This window comes from Phocoena phocoena, chromosome 19 (genome assembly GCF_963924675.1).
Source record: "Phocoena phocoena chromosome 19, mPhoPho1.1, whole genome shotgun sequence".
Taxonomy (NCBI): Eukaryota; Metazoa; Chordata; class Mammalia; order Artiodactyla; family Phocoenidae; genus Phocoena; species Phocoena phocoena.
The window spans coordinates 12,886,713-12,912,511 of NC_089237.1; the positions used below are offsets into that span (position 1 = coordinate 12,886,713).

At 51.9% G+C, this 25,799-nt stretch overlaps 1 protein-coding gene across 1 annotated transcript in view; it reads left to right on the plus strand.

Moving 5' to 3' along the window:
• The window catches only part of TBCD (tubulin folding cofactor D), a 176,825-nt gene that overhangs the window by 128,675 nt on the left and 22,351 nt on the right, over positions 1–25,799 (plus strand). The window contains exons 19-27 of the mRNA XM_065897953.1: positions 1,643–1,716; positions 3,224–3,341; positions 4,649–4,709; positions 6,022–6,044; positions 12,026–12,057; positions 20,311–20,373; positions 21,308–21,384; positions 22,849–22,921; positions 25,325–25,443. Of these exons, the coding sequence (XP_065754025.1) occupies positions 1,643–1,716; positions 3,224–3,341; positions 4,649–4,709; positions 6,022–6,044; positions 12,026–12,057; positions 20,311–20,373; positions 21,308–21,384; positions 22,849–22,921; positions 25,325–25,443 (640 nt within the window). The remainder of the gene's footprint in view (positions 1–1,642; positions 1,717–3,223; positions 3,342–4,648; positions 4,710–6,021; positions 6,045–12,025; positions 12,058–20,310; positions 20,374–21,307; positions 21,385–22,848; positions 22,922–25,324; positions 25,444–25,799) is intronic.

A 25,799-nucleotide genomic window follows, 5' to 3' on the forward strand; every position in this document is an offset into this window, starting at 1 on the left:
CCAATTTCTGCAAATCCTCACCAGTACTTGTTATTTTCTTTTTTTCTTTTTCTTTTTAAATAGTGTCGATCTTAATGGGTGTCGGGTGTGAGATGGTATTTCATTGTGGTTTTGATTTGCATTTCCCTAATGATTAGTGACGTTGAGCATCTTTTCATATGCTTGTTGGCTATTTGTATATCATATTTGGAGAAATAGTTCAAGTCCTTTGCCCATTTTAAAATGCAGTTACTTGGTTTTCGTTGTTGTTGTTGGGTTGTAAGAGTTCTTTATATATTCTGGATGTTAGTCCCTTATCAGATACATGATTTGCAGATATTTCCTCCCATTCTGTAGGTTGCCTTTGCACTCTGTTGCTTGTATCCTTCGATGTGCAGAAGTTTAAATTTTAACGTAGTCCAGTTTACCTGTTATCAGTGTATATAGTTTTACTTTTGCCTGTGCTTCTGGTGTTACATCCAAGAAAACATTGCCAAATCTAAGGTCATGAAGCTTTTCCCCTGTGTTTTCTTCTAAGAGTTTTATAGTTTGAGGTCTGTCATTTAGATGGTAAATATAATATTTTTAAATACAGAAAGCTTATCCTCAAAGTGCACTAATTAGAGGATAAGTGTAACTAAGCCTGTTAGAATAGCTACCTCCTTGGCAACTGTGGGGCTCTATCTGCTCTGAGACCTGATCACTCAGCCTTCAGAAATGGCTTCCTGAATGGGCTCTTAGCACATGAGACCTCCCTGCCTTGAAGAGCTGGCTGTTTTCTGTTGGAAGCAGACCCCTAAGCTGGTCTGGGGGCATCGAGAGGCCCGGGCATACACAGGAGGGGAAGGATCTCCTGCTCCAGCGTCCACTTTCATCCTCCAAGTGCTTCTCTCTGGTGTTTGTGTACTTGGCACGTATAATGATCAAACTACAGATGCCCCCTTTTGCATGTTTCTTCTTTAATATTGTTATCATGTTCTGTCTTGTTCTCTAGTCCTCCTAATTATTATTTTAAGGAAATGACTACTTCCTGTTCTGTCTGGAGCTCTTAGCAGTGCCCTCCTGGCTTTTAGTGCCGGGACGGGGCTGGGGGCGCGTGGGGGAGGGTGTCAGCTTCACAAGTCGCCCTCAAGGTTTGATCAGACCTGTCTGGCCCCTGGCAGGTTCAGGAGGGAACTCGGCTCCATTAACCCATCCTGGGGTCGTCCTTCTGTTCTGTGTGTTGAGAATGTAACAAATGTGCGTTGACTGGAAATGTTTGCACTGATGTGATGTATGCCTCCTGTTTATTAGCTTGAGCCTCACGAGCGTCCCTCATTTAGCTCTCGATCTTCCCAGTGGTGGTTTCACAGGCTCTCCAGTACTTGCGTCCTCTGTGTCCCTTGGGGTGCAGGAGGTTGGAGACATACTGTGCCATCCAGCGCCGTGCAGATGGCAGCTGTGTCCTGACGGGGACTTGCATGTAGTGCCTCCTCTTGGTGAAGTCTCTCTCCCTCATTTGTTATGAGCAGAGTTTCTTACTTGCTTGTTAGTTTGTGTTTGTTTTCATAGTGTTTGACTAAGTGGCCATTTGACAACTCCGGTGCACTGTCCTCTCTATAATTGAATAAAGCCAGAATCCTTGAAATGAAGGACTAACAGTGTTCTCTGCCCCGCCCCCCAGGGCCATCAGGGAGCTGTCGGCCAAGGCACTGCGGAACCTGGCTCAGCGAGCACCCGAGCACAGCACCCGTCATGGTAGGCGCTCCTCCTCACACTAGCACATGCGTGTGCACCACGGACACATGCACGAACACACAGCAGGAAGCCCCGGAGGCCCCCTCACTGATTCCAAGGCCTGGGGGTTTCTCTCTTGCTGAGAAGGCTTCGAAGAACTTGTCTGTGCTTCATCAGGGACAGAATACAAACCAGGTACCATGGCCTCTGGGAGCGCAGGTGCTGTGACCACTGAGGTGTGTGTATCCCCAGGAGCCACAGGATTCCTGCGCCATCCCAGCAGGAATCGATGGATCTGCTGTACACTGTGTGTTTCAGAAGTAGCCTTAAAACAACAAGTGAAGGAACTCATAATGTAACATATTAAACAGTGAGCTGCTTCCCTGGGGCTACAGTGGATTTGCTGACTTCCTGGGCCAGGCCTGAGCGCACTTTACTCAAGAACAGAACAGCCAGTGTGAACTGATGACACGCCCTTATCATTAAGGAAAGGACCTGTGTATGTTCCATCACGTTTTTTCTACTTGGAATAAGTAGGCATCTGATTTTAATTTAGGGAACAATACACAAATTTCTCCACATTATACTTATTCCCACTGACATTTATTAGAGAAGTAACTGTTGGTTGGATCATGGTTCTTCATTTGGAGTTACTGGTTTTAATCACACACTCTGGGATTTTAAATGAAGGTTTGGGGCATGTTACCTCCTAAGGGCCCTTTCAGCTTCGTGGTCTGTTAATTAAGCTTAATGTCAGGAATCTCACCTGGTGTTTATTTTCCTTTTATGATAATCCTGCTGCCTGAATGAAGGGGACACTTTCTTCCCAGTTCAAGAGTGCTGACCGCCCCAGGATAAGGGATTTCCCTGATTCTTAAACACTGACCGCTACCAGCTGCCACGTCTGAGCGCCTGTGTGGGCCCTCTCCTGGCAAGGACGCTGTGGCCTCTGCCTGGCTGTGATTGTGGTTCCCCCTGGATGGTGGGGCTGGTGGGGCTGGTGGGGCAGAGCCGCTGTGGGTGCGGCTCCTTGTCTGTGCTCCCTGCCAGGCTTCAAGGACTGTCTGACTTTGCTTTCTGTCCCCAGAGCACAGGCTTGGAGGCTTCCTCTGCTCTGAGGAGAGGGCGAGCTCTAGGCTGAGACACCGTGTGTTTGCTGTAGGGTCCTGCAGCCCGGCCTCTGTCCTCCCTGCCCCCTAGGCAGAGCCCTGGCAGCCCCTGAACAGCAGGAAAGACCTGGAAAACAGTCTGTTTTCCTTCCCTGCTGTCTGTTCTCACCCTGGGTCACCACCCTGTGTCCGGAGCCCCGAAGAGCATGTGCTGTTTGGGGGCAAGTGTCATCCTCATTCACGTTCCTGCTCGCTGCCCTAGTGTCTGCTGACAAAGTCTGGCATGTCAGAGACTTTAGTTTAGCCTTGGTTGTGAAATAATGATCCTGACAGAGATAACTGAGTGGGTTTGTTTCTCCCCTGGATCCTGAACCCTCGCGTCTGTCACCCTGTGTGCATCTCCCATGTGTCCTTTGCAGTTTTCCCGCGTCTGCTGTCGATGACACAGAGTCCAGACCTACACACTCGGCACGGGGCTGTGCTCGCCTGCGCAGAGGTCACCCATAGCCTGTACACACTGGCCGTGCAACAGGGCAGGTAGGAGCTGGGTCACAGCTGGGGCCCTGTCCACGCGCCCCTTCCTTTGTGCCGGCGGCATGGTCTCCAGGGGCCCTGTGCTCCTGACGACGTCTGTCAGTGGTCCCCTGTCCTCTCTGGGGGACCCCACCTCTCTGAGCTTCTCCTGTCACCTCGCTCTTTCTGAGGTAAACAGATTGTAAAAGCAAAGACACGTTTTCAGAGTTTGTGTTGAGCAGCTCGTATATTCAGTATTCTTTGTTCATTTATCACTTTCAATAATTTAAAATACCAGAGAATATAAATTTAGGAGTGTCTACCAGGAGCCTCTTCTGCTGGCTCAGTTAGTGTAACTAACAATAGACGCGCAGCGTGGCGCTGCTGAGAAGGCCCGAGTGCTGAGAATGTTTTGTGAAGCAGCTGCTTCGTCTTCCTACTTGATTTTCCAACTGACTTTTCCTCAGAGGCAAAAGCTCAGAGCACACTGTGATGTCTGTGCTGTGGTTCTCGGACTCCAGCTTGGGGAAAACTGTATTTAAGTGGCTTCCTGTCCTTCGAGGTGATTTCCTGGGGACACAGTGATAGCAGGTCCGAGTTGACCCTGCTTTTCTCCCCACAGTCCGTTTGAATGACATCTGCGAGGGGGTGAAATGGCACCTGTGGGCTTGGCCGAGGACCTGGCGTTTATGGAATCCTCTCCTGGTGCAGCTGTGCAGGACTCACCTAATCCCCTGGCAGTGCGTGTGACAACACGTTTCCCCCCAGGGAAGGCTAGAGAGACCGGCCCCCGGGGGTTTTTTGGGGGCTGGTCGTGTGGGTTCTCTACCTGCCATGAACCCAAATCCCAGACTCCCAGAAGAAATCAGGTTTCAGCATAATCCACATGGTTTGTGCTAACAGTCTGGGCAGTTAGGGAATGGGGAGAGCCCTCCCGAAATCCAGGTTTCTGGGTGCCGAGCAGGCCTGTCCAGGGCGGCAGTGAGGCCACTGGCTGCAGGGCCCTGACCGCAGCCTCAGCCGCTGTACTCTTTTCCAAAGCAAGTCACGGGGTGCCTGGGAGCTGGGCTGCTCCCCGCCCCGGGGCCGCAGATTCTTCCCGAACATGGGGTCGGTCCCCGCTCTCAAGCAGGCGCCTCATCACAGCCCTGTCTCTATTGTCTGCTAACCGCTGACTGAGAAGGTCTTCCGTCTGCCCCCTTGAGTGGATGTACCTTCAGGGATGCCCCTGCAGGTGCTTGTGGGCTGGGAGCTGGCGGGCCACCAGGCCTGCATGCGTGTCTCCCTGTCGCTGTCCTAGGACCTCACACGTTGTGTTTGAACTCCCGCAGGCCCGTCTCGGACTTCCTAGACGAGAAGGCCGTGCAGGGCCTGAAGCAGATCCACCAGCAGGTCAGTGTGCAGCCTCTGGGGCGCCCCTCTTCTAGGTCTCCTGGTACCTGGGGCCTGCCTGCCCCCAAGCGAAGCCCCGAGGGTCAGTCCTGGGGCTGTGGTGCAAACCCTTGGGGTGAGCTCGGGCTCTTCTGTGTGGCCAAGTGTCCTCCGCTGGACATTGCACAGCACCCGCCTCTCATCTAGTCCTGCTGTGCAGCCTGGCCACCCTCCTCGCTCGGGGCACGTCCTCATGCAAGGGCGGGTGGGCAGTGGCACGCAGAACAAGCACGAAGGCCTTGCACCCCCAGCTGTGCCTCCATGGTGGGGAACCCCGAGTCTGAAGTCACACCCAGGGTTTGTGTATGCACTTCTCTGGGGAGGAGGTGTGTGCATTTTTCTGGGTTTTTGAGATTCTCAAAGGCTTCTGTGAGTCAAAATTGGTGAACTATGAACTGTAGGTCTTAGTGTTATAGGATAACCTGGAAGTCACTCTTGAGATGTTAAACGGCTTTACTGTTTGTTGTTCTGAGTAGAGTTCTGTTTTCTTTAAGATTTAGCTCTTTATGTAATAATTCACCATTTTGACGTCTTTCCCTCCTCATCCTCTTGGTGCCGTTAACTTTCTTTTCCATTTTGGCAAAACCGTACCATCTGTTTAGGTGCATTTCTCACCTTTAGAGTGGAGTCTGGTGCTCACCTGACACTGTCAAGCCGGGCTGACGCCGTGTAACGCAGGAGGCGGTTCAGTGCGGGGACCGTCCCCCGTCTTTGGCTTCCTTTTTCTGTAGAGCCTGGGTAATAGTGGAACCTACTTGCTTGAGTTTCTGTGAGAATTAAAGAATGCATTCGGAGAGTTGAGTGGAGTTGCTGGCACAGCATGAACATTCAGTGAGTGGTGGCTGGGATGGTAGTTAGTGGTGATGCTGTGAATGGCTTCTCTGAGTTCCTTGCAAGGAGAAGGACCGTTAGGGTTAGTTTACTGCCTGAGGGGCTGTCGGTGGGGGGCAGGTCCGGGTATCCAGGCCCCCCTCACTGGTTGGCAACCCTCTTCCTCCCCTCTCTGACCCCTGGTTTCTCTTCCAGGTGAGGGAAGGAGGGATCTGGGCTGTTGTGAGGATTAAATGTGGTAATGCACGGTGGGTCTTAGTGAGGGAGGGGCTTGTTAGTGAGGTGCTCTTGGAGAGTGGAGGGGCTCCATCAGCCCCTCCTGGGAAACGCCCACCTGTGTGTTTCTTTGTTATCCTTTTGATGCTTGTTATATACTTGCTGTGTTATTTTTTAAATCCTAGTAATTTAAATAACTAAGTAACTTTCAATTCTTTATTTTTAGCTTTATGATCGTCAGTTATACAGGTAAGCTTTACACACCTGAAGTTTTATGTTTTGTGAAGAAAATATTGGGCCCCTAGTCATGGGTGTCTCCCGAGTGGTCCTGGCCAAGTTGCCTGTGCTTATCCTGTTTGAGGGGGTGAAGAGCCATGAAAGCCTGGTTGGATTCTGAGCTTCACTGACGACGTGGTGAGAAGCTTGCTCGTTTGACTGTGGAGTCTGACGGGGCTGGTGGCTGCAGCAGCGGCACCGCCTGGATCTGCCTTCTGCCCTTTGCAGTGGGTCCTCTCTGCCCTGGAGGCTGTGGTCTGCCCTCTGAATGTCGTGCGGATAGAACCAACCTGTGGAGCCTTGGGGTCTGGTCTTTGTCACCGAGCGTGCTGTTTCTGAGATTCACCGTGTGGTTGGCGTACAGTGGTGTGTTCTTCTGTCGTGCTGTGTGGTGGTCTGTGGCGTGTGTGCTTGGTGTGTTTATCTGCTCGCCAGGTGGTGGGCATCTGGGTTGTTCCAGCTTTTGGCTTCTTCGGGATAAAGCTTGTGTGAACATTGGCGTACGAGTCTTAGTGTGGACGTGTTGCTGGGTCATGCGGTGCAGTGTGTCTAAGGTGTCCTCATCAGTGCTGGGGTGGGGCTGATCCTTGGGCGTGGGGTAGCTCATCACCACTTTAGTTTGCATACCTGGGGCCTGGTGACCTTGACACCTCCTGTGTGGACTGGCTGTCCTCCCTCTTCTGTGAAGTGACTGTTCAGATCTTTTGCTCATAAAAAAAACTCATGCTCTGTAGTCTTCTTACTAAGCTGTCAGCACTCTTGTCATGTTCTGGACACGAGCTCTTTGTGGACAGGTGATTTGCCAGAACTTTCTCCCAGACTGTGGCTTGCATCTCGTTTTTCTTGTGTTTTAATGTAACGGTGCAGGGCAGTGGATGTCAGCCTGTTCTTGTTTGACGTGTTCTCATTTTGGCCGCTCTCCCTGCCTCCAGCTTTCCTGGCAGCCCAGGGCCTGCTGTGACTTCCCCGCCCAGGGTGGCTGGGGCCACACGGGGGCTTCTCTCAGAGGTTGCTCAGGTGACCTCACAGTTAGCTGGCGTCACCCTCTGCTGATTTGGATCTGGTCTCAGTCGGTGCTTATAATTTAAACTTGATCTTCTTTAAGCCTGCGTCCCCTGCCTTACTTCAGAATCCCTTTTCAGGATGAGTCTGCCCGTGGTCAGTTTGCTCACTGATGGTCAGACCTGGCCACCTCTCGGACCTCCTTGCGACCAAGTGGGCGCATCGGCGCGAGCGGCTCCTCCGCATCCTGCAGCGCCTCCAGGATGTGGGCCACGTCTGTGTCAGGACCCTCCGTGGTCTCTGTGGTCTCTGTGGCCTCCGTGGTTGGTGTGGAGACGGGCCGAGGTCTCAGGGCTTTTTGGTGGTGTCTGTTCCCTGTTTAACTGTCCTTCCCTTAGGGGCATCCTGCAGGTGATAAACTCTGCTGAGTGAGTCTCCTCCTGGGTGGGTGAGGCCTGGTGTAGACCTGAACCAATGGGCATGGCTCTGCCTCCCGGTTCCTGCTTCCTGGATGGAGGCCTGGAGGGGGTTCCCATGGGGAGGCCCGTGGGCTGCTCTTGGCTGTTCCACTGATGCTGCTGGTTTATCTGTTTTAACAGAAGAAAGGAGCGACTCACTTCCCCTTACATAAAAACATGTTCATTTGTTTCTGGTGAAATGGCTTGAACTCCACGGGACTAACCAGGGATGAGGCAGGCAGTGAGCTGTGTGCGGAGGGCCACCGACCACCCCAGGGCCGTTGTGCACATGTTGTGTGCGTGTGCGGCTTTCTTTGGAGCTGAAGGCTTCTGATGAAATCCGTTAGCATCTTACAAATTCCAAATGCACATCTGCTCTTTGCCTTATTTTCTTTTCTAGTGATAAATCTCAAAAATAAATAGAAAATAACCCCATTCAGTGAGGCCAGTGTAGGAAGATAACGCATGTGGCCTCTGGTGCAACAGAGGCCCTCTGGGTGGGACGGGCCTGGGTGCCTCAGCAGTGTTTGTTCACGAAGTGTGACTCCCACACAGGTCTTGGCCAGAGGCCCTGGCAGTGACCACAGAAGCGGGGGGGGGGGGGGGGTCACATGGCCCCACAGGACCAGGCCAGAAGGCTCTTGCTGGGGCTTGAATGCGAGGTGTCCAGTCCTTCTGACCTTGTAGATCCAGCTTAGCACCATTATTTCCTTGGACTATTTTCTTATTGTGAGTTTGGGGGTCCCCAAGACCACCTTCAGGCTCAGTGGCTTGCTGGTGGAAGGACTCAGAACTCAGCAGAGCCATTATGCTTGTGGTTATGGCTTATTGCAGCAAAAGGATACAGATAAAAATCAGCAACATAAAAAGCCCGCAGGACAGAGTCCAGGATAGGCCAGGCATCAGCTTCCTGGGTCCCTTCCCTGTGGAGTCACACTGAATCCTCCCTGTGGCCACTCGTGACACATGCACAGCTATTGCCACTCAGGGAGGGTCTCCACCACCCCCACCTCCCCCCGCCTCCAGGCCTTGGCATCCAGGGTTTCCATTGGGTTGAGCTGATTCCCTGTGACCTGAGGCCTCACCATAGATGGCACCAGCATAGACCTTCCAGCAGGGCCCCCGGCCCAGGTAAACAGAGGATCCTGTCAGGCAGAACCTTCTAGGGGCTGGGAGGTGACCTCCGACATCTGGGACAAAGCTCCAGACCCATCCTTCCTTGGTCCTCACCTCCAGGAAGCGGCCTTGGCTGTGGAAATAAATCCTCTGTCCTTGAAGGGACCCCTTAGGTCTGCCTAGTGCTAGAGTCGTGCGTCCCATGTGCCCTGCAGATCCCTCTGCACCAGCAAAAGGATTGGAGCATCCCGTAGGTTCTGACAAGCTGATGGGGCTGCCCCGTGACACCCTGGGGTGGTCAGTGCTGGCTGGCCGTGTGGGATTGTGCTGGGAGGACCTCTGTGTGCGGTGAGAGCTCTGAGCACTCACTGTCCCTGTTGGGGAGGGGCAGGAGGGTGAGGACTCCTGGCCAGGCCGCCTGGTGCTCCTGTCTCACTGGGAATGCCTGAACTCTCAAACCCAGCAAGTGCTTCCCGTCAGCAGGCCTGGAGTGCTCTGGGGAGCCCTCGTTGAATTTCCTGTGACACTTGAGTTCATGGCAGCCTCGTTGCTTGTGATGGCCACCTCCCAATCCCTGCATGTCACCTGGCAGTGTCAGGCCCTCCTGCAGGAGTGGTGACAGGCCTTCATTTGCAGAACAGAAGCGTGAAAGTCTTAATCTTAAAGAAATGTGAACTGTGGGTAAGTGGAAATGGCAGCTCACGTAGTCGAGGGAGATGGATCTTGATCTTGGAGGGAAATGTGAGGTGCATGTGGGATTTGCACCAGCCCCATGCTCTGGTCCCCTGGAGGGTGTGCTCCTGCCCCTCTGTGAGTGAGCAGTCAGCCCTTGGGAGGCCACGCGGTGTCCTGGGAGCTGTGGCCGTGTGGCCCCAGGGGTGCCCGGGCCCCTTGGTCTCTTTGGGGCCTCCAGTTGCTTTCTCAGATATCTGAACGACGTTGGGAACTGTGTTCTCTTTGGCAGGCTGTGCTCGGAAGTCTTCCTGGGAAAGGGCATAGCAAGGCTTGATTTTCTGTAACGCCCAACATTTTATCTTGAGGGATTATGGGTCTAAATAAAATTAGTGCAGTGAATACCTGTTCACCCTTCCCCCATTATTAATAACATTTTGACTGTTTGTTTTATCTCAGCTAGTGTGTGTGTGTCTCTTTATATGTGTATCATTTCTCTTTATGGAAAGTAAGTTGCGGGCATGTTGCTTCCTCTTTAAAACTTGAGAAAGCATCAGGGAAGAGCAGAGACTTTGTCCTGTGTAACCATGTACAACCAGTGTCCCCACCACACCCAGGAGAGTCGGTGTGACCTCAGTGACTTGTGAGCACAGGTTCCTTCAGGTCATCTTCAAATGCTCTCCGTAGCCTTTCCCCTTGGAACTAGCACCTGCTCAAGTTCATGTACTGTGTTTGGTGTTATTCAGTCCCCTCCATTTTTGTTTTTCATGGTACAGTCTCTTTTTAAGAGTTCAGGCCGGTTGTGTTGTGTAACATTCCACATTGTGGGTTTGCTGGGTTGTTCCCTGATGGTTGGACCTGGCTTACCCATGGCATGGCTGGCGTGGCTGGTATGGCTGGCGTGGACCCTGGTGTTGCCTGTGAAGGGGCTGTGCCAGTGCACTTGTCCCCTAGTAGAGACGCTGAGTTGATCCCTGGGTTCAGGGATGACCTCCACAAGGTCAGACGTGCCCGTGAGCGGCGTGTGTCCCCTCGCAGCTGGCGGCTGACCTGAGGCGGTGGCTTCGAGATGTGTGGATCCCTGGTGTCCAGTGCCTGCCTGCCTGGCCTGAATCAGTCGTCGCTCTGCGGCCTGCCAGAGGGTGACTGGCTGATCCCCTCATGCGCTTTCTGATTTGTCTGGCAAGAGCAGCGTCGCTCCCCACTCCCACCCTGCCCTCTCTTTCTAATGTATCACTATAGACTCACGGGTCCTCCCCGCCCCCCAGTACGTTGTAATCCAGGAACATCATTGTTATTCTTTCTGTTGCTCAAGCTGCCCATATTTGACCCACAGGAGCCTGTTTAAATGAACTCCTCTGTCATTTTCACATGATTCACTTAGTCTTTGAGCAATATCTTTTTAAACCTCTTTGTTTCTATTAATTTGCTCTCTGTTCCTGTCTTCATTGATTGCACTCAGTGCGGTTTTTATTTTCAGATCTGTGTTTTTTATTTCTTGAGGTTCCATTCATGTCTTCCTTATGCCTCAGTCTCTCTCCTCCTCTCCTTGGACACGTGCAGAAACTAAGAGCTGTTCTGACCCCGCGAGTTCATTCCGTCGTCTTGGGTGCTTCTGGGTCTGGTTGTGTGGACTGGTTTTCTTGGAGCTGTGGGTCGTGCTTTCCTGGTAGTTCTGTTGGGTGCCAGGCTTTGTGGTATTTTTGTCGCTGGGCACCGGCTGCTGCTTTCTGGTGGTGTTTGGTTGGAGGGATTGGTTGAATCCTTTCAAGCCCTGTTCTGAAGGCCTGACGGGGCCAGCACAGTCTGACCGGCTGCCGAGGCGGCCCTTCTGCTGATGCCTCGTGCGTGACCAGGCCTGTGCTCCGGCTCGCGGGGGCTTCCTCCCGCCCGTATGGGTTCCTGCAAGCGCCCTGCCTTCTCCTTAGGAGCATCTCTCTCCTCTCAGGCTCAGGTAGTTTCTTCTCTCGCATGTGCAGCTCGAGGTCAGCGCTGTCTGGGCTGCTCCCCAGCGCCTCAGATTTCAGCCGCCTCGGCCTCCCCACCTTCCAGCTCAGCCTCTTGACTCCGCAGGACAGGCGGCTCCGCTGGGCTTCACTGCTGGGCCTCTTGGGCTCTGGGACTTGGCTGCTCCCTCCCTCCTCCCAAGACCTCTGTTTTTCGGCATCTGAACCTTTGTTTATTTCATCCAGTTTTCTATTTATTTAAGGCAGGAGGGCAAACTCGAATCCTGTTCCTCTACCTGGGCCAGGAGGCAGTCTCATAAATTTCCTACCTTCTCCCCGGAGTGTTTCTTGGATTCACGTCCACCAGTTTCCCGTTGTCAGCGTCCGGGGTCAATCAGGGTCCAGACAGGCAGCATTTCCTCTCCCCAGTCCTGCTGGATGATGATATCTTTCTAGTGCCTTAAGTTCCTTTAGTTTTTACAAAGTAAGAGTTGAACAGTATTTGGGGTTTGTTATATGTGATTGTGTGATATGATTAGTACCAGTGATTAGAGTCTCCAGTAAAAACTGAACATCATCTAGAAGGCGGTCACAGCACGTATTTTCATAAAAAATAGTTCATACTTCCAACAACAAATGCAGCTATTTAACATCATAATACTTTTTGGAGCCTGAAGTTACATTTGTTTCTTGGTGAGGATATTTTATGTTGTTTTGTATAACAGGAGATTTAACCTTGAATGTTTTCATTACTTTTCAGGGGTCTGGGAGGAGAACTCATGAGACAAGCAGGTAGGTCTGAGCCACGGAGGCTGCAGATGTTGGGTTGTGATCCTTTTTTCCCACCATTGAGGGAAGGCAAAAAGTCCTAAGGGCATTTCCTTCGTTGCTTTCAACACTGGGAAGTTCCCTGATGGGCCCCTTTGCAGTGACAAGTGGCGGGTGGTTTTCTGGCCAGAACTACCGTGGTGGTGTACCTGGCCTGCACGCGGTAACCCCGGGGCTACTTGCCCAGCCCACTGCTTCTCCTGTGTGTGTGCACTCGAGGCTCTAATTCTCAGCTTCTGTGGTTTTTTTTTTTTTTTTTTTTTTTTTTTTTTGCGGTACACGGGCTTCTCACGGTTGTGTCCTCTCCTGTTGCGGAGCACAGGCTCTGGACGTGCAGGCTCAGCGGCCATGGCTCACGGGCCCAGCCGTTCCGCGGCAGGAACCCGTGTCCCCTGCATCGGCAGGCGGACTCTCTGTGCCACCAGGGAGGCCCAGCTTCTGTGGGGTTTGATATATTTAGTAGCCGCGGGGCTGCTGGTGGCTGGGGTGGGAGGGTGAGACGGGGATGATAAATTAGGGATGTCAAATGTGGCCATCTTTCCTTCTTCAATACAATATTTAAATGTAACTGTAGAGCAAAGAACAGTTTTTAAGATTATATTTAAATGTTTGCAGGGAACTCAAGAGATGCCAACGTGTAAATATCTAGATTTCTTGAAGCCTTTTCAGCTAAACCTACTAGAGAACCCAGGACTCCGTGCTTAATCAGGCGCTGGGTCAGTCCTGGCCCCATGGTGGGCCAGGGTCCAGGAGAGCCCCTCACCCAGGGAAGGGGAGGGCGGGTGGGGGTCAGTTGGTGTCGATATGACAGACGTGCCGTCAGCATTCTGGGGTTGCAGGGGTTGACCACAGAACACGTCTGCTTGGCCAGGGACGCGGGCTGGTCGGCACGCCAGAGGGCGGGTGGGGTAGCACCTACAGTCCTGACTGCGCCTGCCCGTCCCCCTCCCGCCAGGCTGCAGTCATGTGTTGGGATCAGCCCGAGCTCGTGAGCGCTCGGTGGAGTCCCCTGGCCTTATCTTCTGGGTCCTTTGGTGCGTGTGGTTGTGTGTTTCCGTCCTGGGACTCGTGTCCCCTTCTGGAGCATTCCACCCTGCCAGTTCCCACTGTTCCTTTTTGATCTTCTTCCCGTGCGCCCCTGCCTCTCCCCTCTGCCCCTCCAAGAGTTCATGTCTGCCAGTAGCCACTTGTCCCTGGGAAGGGGGTTACAGGGTCCCTTACTGCTCTTGGCTGTCCCAAATCCTCTTCCTCACAAAGAACTGCTGGCCTTCTTCTTCTGCCCCAGTCTTGCCTGACGGGGTTCCCAGCTCTGTTAGGAGTAGAGGTAGTATGCAGATCCTCGGAGGCGCTGCAGAGACAGCCTTGCTGAGCTTCCGGACACTCCTTGTACTCAGACCTTGGCTGGTCTGCAGGCCAGGAAGGCGGTGCCTGGCCAGGCTCTGCTGCAACCCAGCTGCAAGGCCCTCCCCACGGCCCCCCACCACCCGGAGCTCCTGCTCTGATATTCGTGCCCAGCCTGTGCATATTCAGGGCCCAGTGGCCACGGCGACTTCATGCAGGTCTGGCACGTCACACCTCCGTCCAAGGAGGAGCGGCGTGGCGAGTGGAGTCCCGAGGGAAGGGATGGCCCTGGCCGGTGGGAGGGTGTTGGGGTTCAGAGTAGCCACCAAGCTGGAGAGTGCTGGGCCTCTGGGTGGCCAGGTAGTTCCTTTGGCAGGGGGCAGGGCGTGTGTGGGGTGAGGCCTGGGTAGGACCGAGCACGGGAGCCAAGGGTGCAGTGAGGGCGTGTGGGCAGGGTCTCCCCCAGCCACAGCTGTCAGAGCTCCTGACCGTACCGTGGCCTGGCAGTGCACTGTCTGCCCAGGACTGCTCCACATGTCTTTAGTCAGACCACACAGGAGATGCATTCCCACCTGAATGTGGGAAGAAGTCCTGGGCTCCTAGGAGCAGCGTGAGGGGCAGTGTCATTAACAGGCCAGTCCACCGTGCACAGGCTTCTTGTCTCTGCGACTGGGGACCGACCGGTATTTGCGACTTGACGGCAGATAGGAGTGGTGCTGCCAGGTCCAGAACACAAGAGGCCCGACCAGGGCCATGTGTGTGGGTCTGTGTGGGGGCTCACACACCTTTGAGGGGCAAGCCAGGGATACAGGGTGACCCCAGCAGTGCAGATGACAGGGCCCCTCAGCAAGAAGGGGAAACAACGCCGGAACGACTTCACGGGAAGCCAGACATTGTCAGGAGAGCAGGGGTTGGCTGAGTCAACGAGCTTGAGGACTCACTGTGCACTGCCCAGGTTGTGAGCAGAGATATCTGGGGCTGCCCTCCTGGACCCACAGATGTCAGAGCCAAGGCCACCTTGGGTGCGGAGGGAGGAACGGGGACGGGAGGCAGTGGGTGGGGAGCTGAACAGAAGTCCCTTCTAAAAGCGGTCCAGACGCTCGATTCTGGACGAGGCCCGCGGGGCCTTGTGTCCCAGTTCATTACTGTCGAGTAAGGCACAGGCTTCCCTAAGGTGTCTTCAAGGGATGTAGTTTGCTTTTGGTGATTCTCTTTATGAATGTGAGGAGGGAAGCACAGACATGTTGTAGAAGTCCACAAAACGGCACTAGGAAAGCCTGATTTCAGTTCCCGAGATGATTCCTAGTGGAACTGGCCAGTCTCAAGGATCTGAGAGGTCTCACCTTGTTTACGGATGGACTGCTGGTGATTCTGTGCAGGAACCCCCGTGCGAGCCCCCGACCACATGCACGCCTTGCTGAGGTCTGGGATGTGAGTGGACGGGAAGGCCCGAGCCTGGTGCACGGGGCCAGCTGACCTCCTGGTGTTCTGGCCACTACACCGACCCGACCCGGAGGGACCCGCCTGAGGCCCGCGTCTCTCGCCTCCTGCCTGCTCTCGGGGACTGCTCTGCTGGGAGGTTCGTTTCCTCTGTGTCAGCTCAGTGTTCTCATGGGTTTGACGGGTGTCGCTTGGGGCATGGACTCTGGAAACATGAGCTGATTTCTGCCAGCTGACACTCAGACTCTGAGTCGCTCCCCTGCGTGTCATCGACAGCTCATGATCTGCAAGCCGTTTCTGGGTTTAGGGGCTTGGCTTGGCCTGGGGTGGGGTGCAGGGCGTCTGTTTTTGTGTTGAAGCAGTGACTTTGCACAGAAACCATCGCTCACAGTGAAGAGGAAATAAAAAGATCACCCGTCATCCCAGCAGTTGGGGACAGTCACTGTTTCAGGGATTCCTTCAAGGTGGTTGTTCCTTCCTTATCAGTTCATGCCTCAGGAAGCTGGGGTCATGTTGCACGTAGCCTCCCACGCCAGCTGGGTGAGCTGCTCACGGCTGCGGAGTGCTGCGGCTGCGTCGCCCCGCCACCCGTCACAAACATCGTCAGAGCTCGGGAGAACTGCCTTCTTAGGACAGGGAGCAAGTGCCGGAAGGGATGTGCACTCCTGAGCCGTTCCTGGGCCGCTGCCGCGTGCTTCCCAGAGTGTGCCGCCAGCCCGGTAGACAGACGGAAGGGGAGGATCAGGGACTGGCCACCTCGTGTTACTTCTTGGGGACGGCGCTGGGAAGATTTGAGGCTGAGCGGCCACTCCCTGCACATCCTCAGCTGTGTCTTATTGGCTGTTGACCCCATCTGTTGAATTCTTAATTCTTGTGTGTCTGTCTTTCATAATTGCTATTTTTCACAGTATCTGTATCCTTGTCATGGTTTTCAGTCATTTCTATCACCTCTTTGAACACAATAAGCACAGTTTATAATCTGTCTCTAAAAAATACCATCATCTAGTCCTTCTGTGGTTCTGTTTGTAAAGGCCTGGATGTTGGGTATGAAAAATTACAGCAGTACTTTGAGGCCTAGAAACGTCTCCTTTCCCAGAGAGGCTTTACCTTTGCTTCTGGCCAGATGTGGGGGATTCAGTGCTAGGCTTCAGCGAGCTGACCCAAACTTTACACTTATTTCTAGGGTGTGGTTCTTTGGATTCAAACCCCCCCCTAGAAGCCCTGGACTCCCAGGTTTGTACCACCACCACCCCTTTGAGGCTCTTAGACGCCGTGGTCATCGTCCTGGATTTTAGTGCCTCCTCCGGGGCCCCCGATACAGGTCAAGGAGAAGCTGCTCTCCTCACTGGGCCTTCCCTCCCTTGCTGGCTCAGCAGTGACTCCGAGCACTTACTGTTTGATTTTAATTTTGTCCAGTGTTTTAAGAACGTCTTAGCTGTGGGGTGGTCTATATTACCTAGTATGTTTGTTTTTTCAACCTTTTATTTTGAAATAATTGTCAACTCACAGGAAGTTATAAAGTCGGTACATAGAGCTCTTTGCTGCTTTCACCAGCCTCCCCCGGTGACAGCATCTTAGGGTATCACGTCAAAGCCGTGAAGCCAACGTTGGCGTCCTCCCCGCTAAACAGACAAAAGACCCCGCTTGGCTTTCAGCAGTTTTCACGTGCGTCTGGGTTTCTGCAGCTGCACTCACAGGAGTCCAGCCAGCACCAGTGGGGGTGCAGGACTGTCCCTGCGAGGCCTCCCGCTGCCCCTGCTTCGTGCCCTCCCTGTCCCTCGGGCAGCCACTGATCTCTGCTTGCCCCTGTACTTTGCCATTTCGAGCACGTTGTGTAGATGGAGTCTCATGGTGTCCCCTTTTGGAGGCTGACTTCGTCCGTAAGTGTAATGACCCTGAGACCCATGCAGACAGTTCATGTGCTCATAGGTTGTCTTTCTTGTCTCCTTGTCTGGTTGCATCAGAGTTTGTTTTAACCCTTTGCCCATTTGGGCTGATTCCAGCGTTTGCTACTGTGAATAAAGCTGCCGAGAACGTTTGCATACAGGTTTTTGTGTGAACATAACTTCATTTCTCGGGGATAAATGCCCAAGAGTTTCACTGCTGAGTCATATGGTTAAGTATATGTTTCCTTTTGTGAGAGACTGCCAGACTCTTTCCAGAGTGTCTGCACCATTTTACGTTCCCACCAGCGATGTGTGAGAGAGTTCCAGTTTCTCCATATTGTCACCAGCACTCTGTATTGTCACTGTTTTTAACCTTGGCGGTCTCCTAGTAGGCTTGTGGTGATATTTCATTGTGGGTTTAATTTCATTTTCTTAACGGGTGGTGATGCTGAACATCTTCTCATGTGCTGTTTTTTTCTTTTTTTTTAACTTGATAAGGTACATTTAAAGTTCATATGCAGGGAGAATATCCAAGAAAATTATTTTTAATAATAATGAGGCTTGGATTCTCCAGTCCTTAAGATGTCCTGTGAACTGCTCTGTTCAAAGCAGAATGGCATTTCTTAGGAGCAGGCGAATAGACTGGCAAAATAGAAGAGAGAATCAGAAGTAAAAGCATATATGGGATTTGACGTGTGACAAAGAAGACGTGTTTCCAGCCTCGGTGAAGAGGGCATTTTATTGAGTGGATGATGGTGTCACAAGGGGCCATGTGGAAGAAAACAAAACTGTGTCCCTGCTGCACACATATACAAAACTAAACTTCTGATTAACAGAAACTGAACTGATTAACTAAAAACTTCAATATAAAAAATATAATTTAAAAAACTTTAAAGAAGTTTTAGGAGACATTAGAGGATCACGTTGGTCCTTAAAAAAACTTCCTAATTTGGAAGTTTTCAAATCTACACAAAGCAAAGAGAAATAGAGTAATGGGTCCCATGTATCGGGCCCCCAGCCTCAGTGAGCATCCATATTTGCTCCTCTTGTTTTATCTGTTCCCTCAGCATATTCCTACCAGTTCCAACCCCAGAATTATAAAGCAGATGCAGACACTGTGTTGTAGTAACACTGTACTGGTTAGTTCTAACTGGTAAACACTTTTTTTTGTTTTTTAAATTTGTTTCGTTTTGTTTTTGGCTCTTGGCACATAACCACCTAATAGAATTAACAGCAGTTCTGCAGCTAGAAAAGAGCAACAGAAAATAGTTTGTTTAAATGAATATTAAAAGCTTTTGTGTGGCGGAATAGACCATGTATAAAATTAGTAGACAAAGCATAGATTTAGAGGTACAGCAGTTGAAAGGTGAAGTTGTTATTTATAGGCTGGAAAGACTTTTAAAATCGCCAATAGAAGATAAGCAGTCCAGGTGAGAATTGGGCCATGCAGGTAAGTGGACACTTCACCTGAGCGTAGACCCAGATGGGCTCTGAGTTGGTGATGGGTGCCCAGCGTCGTCTGGTCGCTGGGGAGAGGCTGATTAGCTCCACGAGGTGGAAGTGTCTCCTCGATCACGTTGGCTATGTCAGGGCTTGGTGGCCCTGCTGCCGACGGGGTCCTCGCTGTGGAGTGTGCCTTGTTACAGTCTTTTCAGGCTGCTGTGGGCGGTGTCTCTTATGGTTAGAAATGTGCAGTCTTCTGCCCTGCAGGGCCACTCCTGGGACTCTGCACCCAAAAAACGTGTAAGGGTGATAGGCAACCTGATGGGCAGACAGGCAGTCTGTGTGCCGACAGGGATGTGTGTGGCCACCTTGTTTGAAGTGACGAAAACCGGAAGGAGAGCTTAGCCCGTCAGGAAATACTGAATAAATTGTTTCACAGCCATAGTGTGGGATGTTACCCGTCCACTAAAGAGCGTGGGCTCTCCAGCGGTTGGTTATGTTGTTAGAGAAAAAGAGCAGTTTGGTGGCAGGAGCCGTGTGCGAGGGCCTGTGTCCGTCCTGATTCTGCTGGAACCTCCCGCCTCTGGCCCCCGGGCCCCCTCGTGCTGGGCAGGGCCACGTTTGTGGACACAGATAGTGTGAGTCAGGAGCTTTGAGGAGGAGGGATGGTGTCACTCTGTCGGGAGCCTTCCGTGCTCACGCAGACTCTGCAGAGCTGGCTTCCTCACGAGCCTAGCAGCATTTCAGATGACGGCCGCCACCTGTCCCTGGGGTCCCTGGGTGACAGTGACAGGCACCCCTGTTGATGCGTGACAGATGTACAGCATCAGCAGGGGGAGCCTTTGTTGCCGTGGATGCTGAGCTTGGGGCTTTGTTGCTGCAGCGTCACCCAGCCCAGCCTGGCCGTGTGGGGTGTCGGTGGCCTGTGACCCTCTGAGCATGGAGGGAGGTGCAGGAGCCATGCTCCAGCTCAGCTGAGTCTCAGGGTCAGGTGGGAGCTCGGTGACAAAGAAGGAGTGGGGGCACAGAGCCGACAGGGAGGTGTGCCTGTGCCCTCTCGGCCTGTGAGGGTCCATGGGGGGACCCCCAAAATGCATGGCCCCCACAATGTCAATGGTAGTTTTCTATTTTATTTTTCTGTAGTGTTAGATTTTTTTCAGCAAATGCAAATTACTTACTCAGTAGGAAGAAACCACTATGCTGTTTCTATTTTAGTGACAAAGGTGGGAGTGCAGAGGCCGCCCTCTTGTTGTGTCGTGAGCGGGCAGCGTGAGGAGTTGTGCGGTCACAATGGGCCGGGGCACATGGCCTGTCGGCAGGTGTCGGCGAGTGCCGGTTGGTGCGTCGGGCAGGTCAGGTCATTGAAGTAGTCCCCATGGTGGAGCCCCCTTGGTGGCGGGACCATCACGGTGAGGCTGCCAGATGGAAGCTCAGGCATCCTTGCAGTCGTGGCCAGTCAGTAGCTATACTGGCCATGTTCCCACCCCCAGAAGTGGTAGTTCAGTTATAAACACGGACACTACATTATTCACAGAGGTGGGGAATTTACCAGAGCTCTGAGTACCGCAGCTCATCTGGGGACCACCCTATGGGGATGATGAATGTTACCTCCTCTGACCCCGTCCTGACCCTGGTGCTGACCTGAGACCGGGGCATCTCCTTTGTCCTTGGAGCCCCTGTGCCCCAGGAGAACCTGCTTCTCTGTGGTCCTCACTGGGCAGGTAACTGCAGTTCAGCAACAGCTCCTGGTAACCTGTGGGTGTTGATGGCCCAGCAGCCAAGTCCTCTGCATTGAGACATCACTGGGGATTCGTATGGGGGTCAAATCTGCAGCCTCCATATAGCACTCCCTCGACCGGGTGGGGCTCCCTGAGGGCACCCGCTTGATGCTGCTCCTTGTGGGTCTTGGAGCTGCCCCTGAGCCTGGGCCAGGTCTGGTGCTGAGGCCATTCTGAGGGCTTGCTTCCCGACACCAGCACCAAGGCATAGGGTGGGGGGTGTGGGGAGGGAGGTTGGTGTTGCAGCTCTGGGCTCAGGTGCAGCAGGTAGGTGCTGTGATGGGCACTTAACGGGGAAGTGACATTGTGTTCATCCTTTTTCTTCCTAGTGTGCATTTTAATAGAAAACTTGTCCCTTTCCAAAATGCCCTTCGGAGGTGATGCCGTGATCGGTAAGTGCCTCTCTTCTCCAGTGATTCACATTGTGGCCTTTTCTTCCAGAACTACTTCAGCTTAAAAAGTGAAGACCAACCTGTCAGGGTGGATGGGAAAGTTCCATCCTGTTAGAATCCTTGTTTTGAAGTTGCTGTAAGAACCCATTGTAAATAGTGAGCGTCCACCACACTCTCCCCACAAAAACAGAGACTCTCCCTTCACTTCCAAGGGGTCAAGCTCCTTCCTCAGAGCTGCTGACTGGGGCTCTGCCTGTCACGGCCGTGCCCAGCACCCAGCATTCTCGGCTGTTCCTCTCCCAGATGGATGGTGCAAGCCTGAGGGGCACTCTCTCGCAGGACGAGGGGAGGGCCAGCAGTTGCCACAGCTCTCCCTGGGGGTGGCGGCCAGGCCCCTGTGCAGGTCTGGGAGCCTCTCCACATTCCATGGCACCTGGCCACAGAGAGGCAGTAAGAAAAGCCTCGGGGTCACCTCCACCACCACTGGGCTGTCCTGGCTCTTTGGTCTGCAGCCTCAGAAGTTCTGCAACTTAAAAAAAAATTGAATAGATTTAATGTTTGTTCCCAAGTATTGGATCTAATTGAATTGAATGTTTGGGTTTTTATTGGTGGGGGTCTGGAGGGATTGTTCGGGGGAGAGGTACAGGAAAAGACCACCTGAAACCTGAAGGTGTGATAAAAGAACAAAAACTTCCCCACATGACAGTTTTCACATTTCAGCAGCGGAAAGAAGACTTTCCCCCTTTAGGTGGGGAGGGCGAGGGCCTTTAGAATTTTGTTAGATCTGGAGAGTGTGTACCTTAGGTTTCCTCCAGGTTCCTCTCAAAGGTCACCATCTACTTTGACTTGAGAGGTAGAAGAAGATCTGTGTGTTTTTGTTTTTAATTTCATACAAATGTTCTTTACCGACTGAATGAATTTGTCTCTTTGACAGCTGGTTGGCAGTGGCTGATAAACGACACCTTGAGAAACCTTCACCTCATTTCAAGCCACTCTCGACAACGGATAAAGGTGTGGGGAGCGGGGGCTTTCTGGCTGTTGCACTGTGTAGAAATAATTACTTATTTTAGTGTTTGTTTCAAAGGGTTGCGTGCATTATGAGTCCCTTTTATAGACCAACATGATTGATAAATGCCATAATTACATTTGGAATTCTGGGTGATACTGTCTTTGTAATTTATGATCAAGAAAACGAATGCAGCCATTACTTACCAGAATATTTAAATTTTTTATTACTGTTTCTGGCTTTATTAATTATATTTACCTTATAAACATTCTCCCTATACACTCCACGTCCTGTTGAGTTGTAGAATTTTAGGGTTGGAAGCTCTGTTCGTGATGCTCATGTACTGATGAGCAAACTGCATCCAGAATCACGTCAGCACGTCAGCGTTAGTCATTTCGAGCAAGCAAGAGTGTGTGTGTGTGTGTGTGTGTGTCCCCGTCCCAGTGGCCACTACTGTCCTGCCCCAGGACAGGTGAACTTTGGACCAGCAGCATTGCAACCCCTAACCCCTTGCAGAGATAACAGTCTTGGGTATTGATAATGACTAGGCTTTGATATTGAGGATGAAGGAGTGAAAGTACATATTGGTCTCCCTACAGTTCTCCAGCCTCCTGTGTGTCTCAGCATTTCTGCTGGGTTAATAGAACAAATCTTCAGCCCCCCTCCCTTCTTTAAAGTAACTTTATCATTCTGTAGCATCCAGGTACAGTTTTACTAGTTGAATTTGAGTTCTTCACAATTAGTGCCTTAGAATTTCCTTTTAAAAACATATTCATAGTTGACTCATACCAGCCATGATCATGGTTTGGTCTGCTCCTCTGATGTGTATGAGGACATCCCTCCCCCAGCACCTCTGCCGGGGCTCCCTGGTTTGGGGGAGCAGCAGGAAGAGCACATGAACCCAGCATTTGCCCCTCACTGTCTGTATGATTGATAAAGGCTTAGATGGGTGACCGTGGAGGCGACAGGAGGGGCGGAGGGTCCTGCGTGCGGTGTGAGCCCCACACCTGCACTTTGTCCCTCTCGCTGCCCCACCCTCAGATTGGCCCTTCCTCCTCGTGCAGCCCCTCCTGTTCCCAGCACCCATGGACCCCAACTCCTCTCCAAACGAGGTCTGTACATGGCCCGCCTGGGGGCCTTGCCACGTTGCTTCTGGGTGTTTACCACACTTTTCCTTCATTACTTCTGCTGGGAAAGAATAAAATGCCGTGTTTTATTGTTACCTGTTCATATTGGAAGACGTGGAATTTGCATTGTATGGAGGAAATAATCATTTTCTCTTCAGTGTATTAGTTGCAGAGAATATTAAAGTTATGACCGTATGTGACTGATGACCAGCAGATGTACTGGAAAGGGTGACGTCATTCAGCCTCTGGGTCTTTCAAACCGAGTCGCTGGCCTGGTCGCAGGGCTGCCCGGCTGCTCCTGGGCCGGGAGCCTGCCGCTCACTCACATCTGCTTCGTTTCAGGAGGCGGCTGTGTCGGCCCTGGCCGCCCTCTGCAGCGAGTACCACTCTGGGGAGGCGGACTCCACCGCGCAGGGTGAGTGGGCGCCTGCACTCGGCCCGCATCCTCCGTGGCTGGGGTGGTGGGTGGTGCCCTGGGTGCCCCTCCCGCTGCAGTGTGGATGGGGCCTGTGGGGGGAGGGAGAGAGCGGGCCCCAGGCCGTGGAGACACCCCCTCCTCCTCAGCCCGTCCCACCCTCGCCTGGCGCCCAGAGGGGCTCCCTGCAGGCCACGCGGGGTCCACTTTCCTGGTTGTTACCACTTTACGTGTAGAATCAACTCTTACTTATTTCAGCAGCGTTTGCTTAAATTCTGTTTTTAAGTCAGCCTTCCCCTGTTTTGTGCTTTGGAGGCTCCCGTTACCATGGGGGAGCTCCCTGTCTCTGTGGAGGCCGCTCTTCCACCCCGTCCCTTGGTGCCCGTCCTTCGTTATCGGGTGACTGTTTTCCACACTCGTTTCCCAGGCTCTGTCAGCTCAGAGTCGTCTGCTTCTGCTGTCCTGCCCCATCCTCCTGACTTCTCCTTGGAGTCTGTTCATTGAGTGATCACTCCGTTGACTTTTCTGTCTCACTGTAGTGGGTTTTAGAATTTTTGTATGGCCCATGGCAGCGCTTTTCTGGCAAATGTCCTTCACGTGTTAATACTTCTGCTCTTTTCCTCTTCACGGGAACAGTGTCGGTGTAACTGCCTCACTACACGTCATTGCCTCAGTTGGGTTTTCCAGAACCACCTCTAAGCTGGAGTTTATCTCACACATCACATGGTCCTGTTTGTAGGGTCTAGTTCTCAAGAGTGTTAGTTTTGTATGAAGAAGCTTCATATTCACATGTGATGTGGCCCCGTAGCTTTCCTTTATACCATTTTATAGAACATGCACTACAGTTACTTCAAAAGTAAAACACTTCAAAAATTATCGTAAGTGTAGAAGAATCATGAGTGCAATAGTCTAGATCTGCTTTCTGTGAATTTTTTCAAAAATAAGAAAATATTTTATAATTTGATCTTCTGACAGACTTTCCAAATTAATGATGTTACACTGTGTTCCTTTACTATAGGCAATTTTACATAAAGAGACAGAATGCACAGTTGGTCTTCTGTATCTGCGGGTTCCACATCCAGAAAGTTCCAAAAAGTAAAATTTGAATTTTCTGTGTAGGCACCTGTTTGCATAACATTGACACAACATGTACAGCGATTGACACAGCACTGGCGTTGTGTTGAGTATCACACGTCACCAAAGATGATTTAAAGCGTGTGGGAAGTGTGCGTGGGTTATATGCAAACACTGCGCCATTTTATAAAACAGACTTGAGCGTCTGTGGAGTTTGGTTTCCTCGGGGGGTTCTGGAACCAGTCCCCCTTGGATGCTGAGGGACTACTGTAATGTTACTGTATATTAAATTGGGATGATCAAGTCATATTTTATTTTTTGCCTAAGAAAAGGGTAACATGTCATGTCACTCGGACTATAAAAACAAAGGACATTCTGAAATTAACATGTTATTGTTAAAACTCAAGTGAGTTGTAGAGAAGGATTTTCATGCTGCTGCCAAAGTGTGTTGTTTTAAGTTCCACCAAAGATATCACCTTAGTGTACGTACAAGTGGAGTTCCAGGTTTTTTTTCCTATCCTAATATATGAGGATGTAAGGTTTTCACATTCACATTACAGAAGTCATGCTTCGTTGAAATGTAAGCATATGTGATAGCAGGAATCTCTTCGGTTGTGGTAGGTAACAGAGTATAAGGGTGTCTGGCCTTTCTTGACTTTCTGAGCTGCGTTTTCAGAGAACAGATCTGGTTTTTCCACTTCACTTCCTAGAATTCTTGAATCACGCCCTGGACTTTCAGGGCCCTCTTTCCCATTTCTCCCTCTCACAACCTCTGTTCCAGGTACTCTTGCAGTTCCCATGACGGGCTTTTTCCCGTGTGGGAAGGTCTGTTTTCCCCGCCCTGTGCTCTCACTCAGCCTGGCTGACTGCTCTGCCTGTTTCTGCCCAACCAGCCTTGGGTGTCTTGTGCAGAGCAGTCCCTGCACCCCTGCTGTGTCCGAGCGCTGAGCCCTGGGGGTCCAGCTTGGAGCCATGTTTGCTCTCAGTCTTTGAGGAAGTATCCTCATTTCTGAGGAAGGCATTTGTGTTCTCAGTGAATAAAAAATGAAAATTTGACTGTTGACTACCGTTAAACTGTCTTGGCTTTATTTTCCCCGGAGTGAAATCATGTATTAAAATGCTTACGAAAACCTTAAAACCCCCCAATAAGTACTCTTTTCTTCAATCTGTTTTGATTTACACCACTTTGAAAATACATCTACTTTAGGAGCCTAAGTAGCTCCTCCCTTCTTCCTTCAGCACTGTTTGCTTGTGTTCTGGAACGTATGTGAAGAGTGTGTCTTGTGGATAATGGACAACAGTGGTCACCTTCTGGTTCCATCTTTTCAGAGGAGCTGGTAAAGCAGTATCTCGCCGAACTTCAGAGCCCCGAGGAGATGGCTCGCTGTGGCTTCGCCCTGGCCTTGGGTGCCCTGCCGGCCTTTGTCCTGAAGGGCCGGCTCCGGCAGGTGAGGCTGGCCTGAGCATGGCAGGGTGTCGTGTGAGACCCAAGCGGGGTTTGTGGGCGGAAGGAATTCCTGAAAGCCAGCGTGTGTGTGCACAAGAAAGGGGATGGGAGCACCGGGGGCAGCAGGTGGTCTTTGAGAGCCCAGTTAATGTTCTCACCTGAAGGAAACTCAGGATTGCTGACTCCCAGGCTGGTTAGGGAGCTGCGGCCTCCGTGGAAGCACACCTGGCCTTTACTTGCCTGTGGTGCATCATCCAGTGTTTTCTGCGTTAAGAACGGATGTCTCCAGCCTTGTCTGGAAATGCTGGCCTCCTCTGTGGCCGTGGTGAAGGGCGCTGGGTCTCCCACCCCAGGACT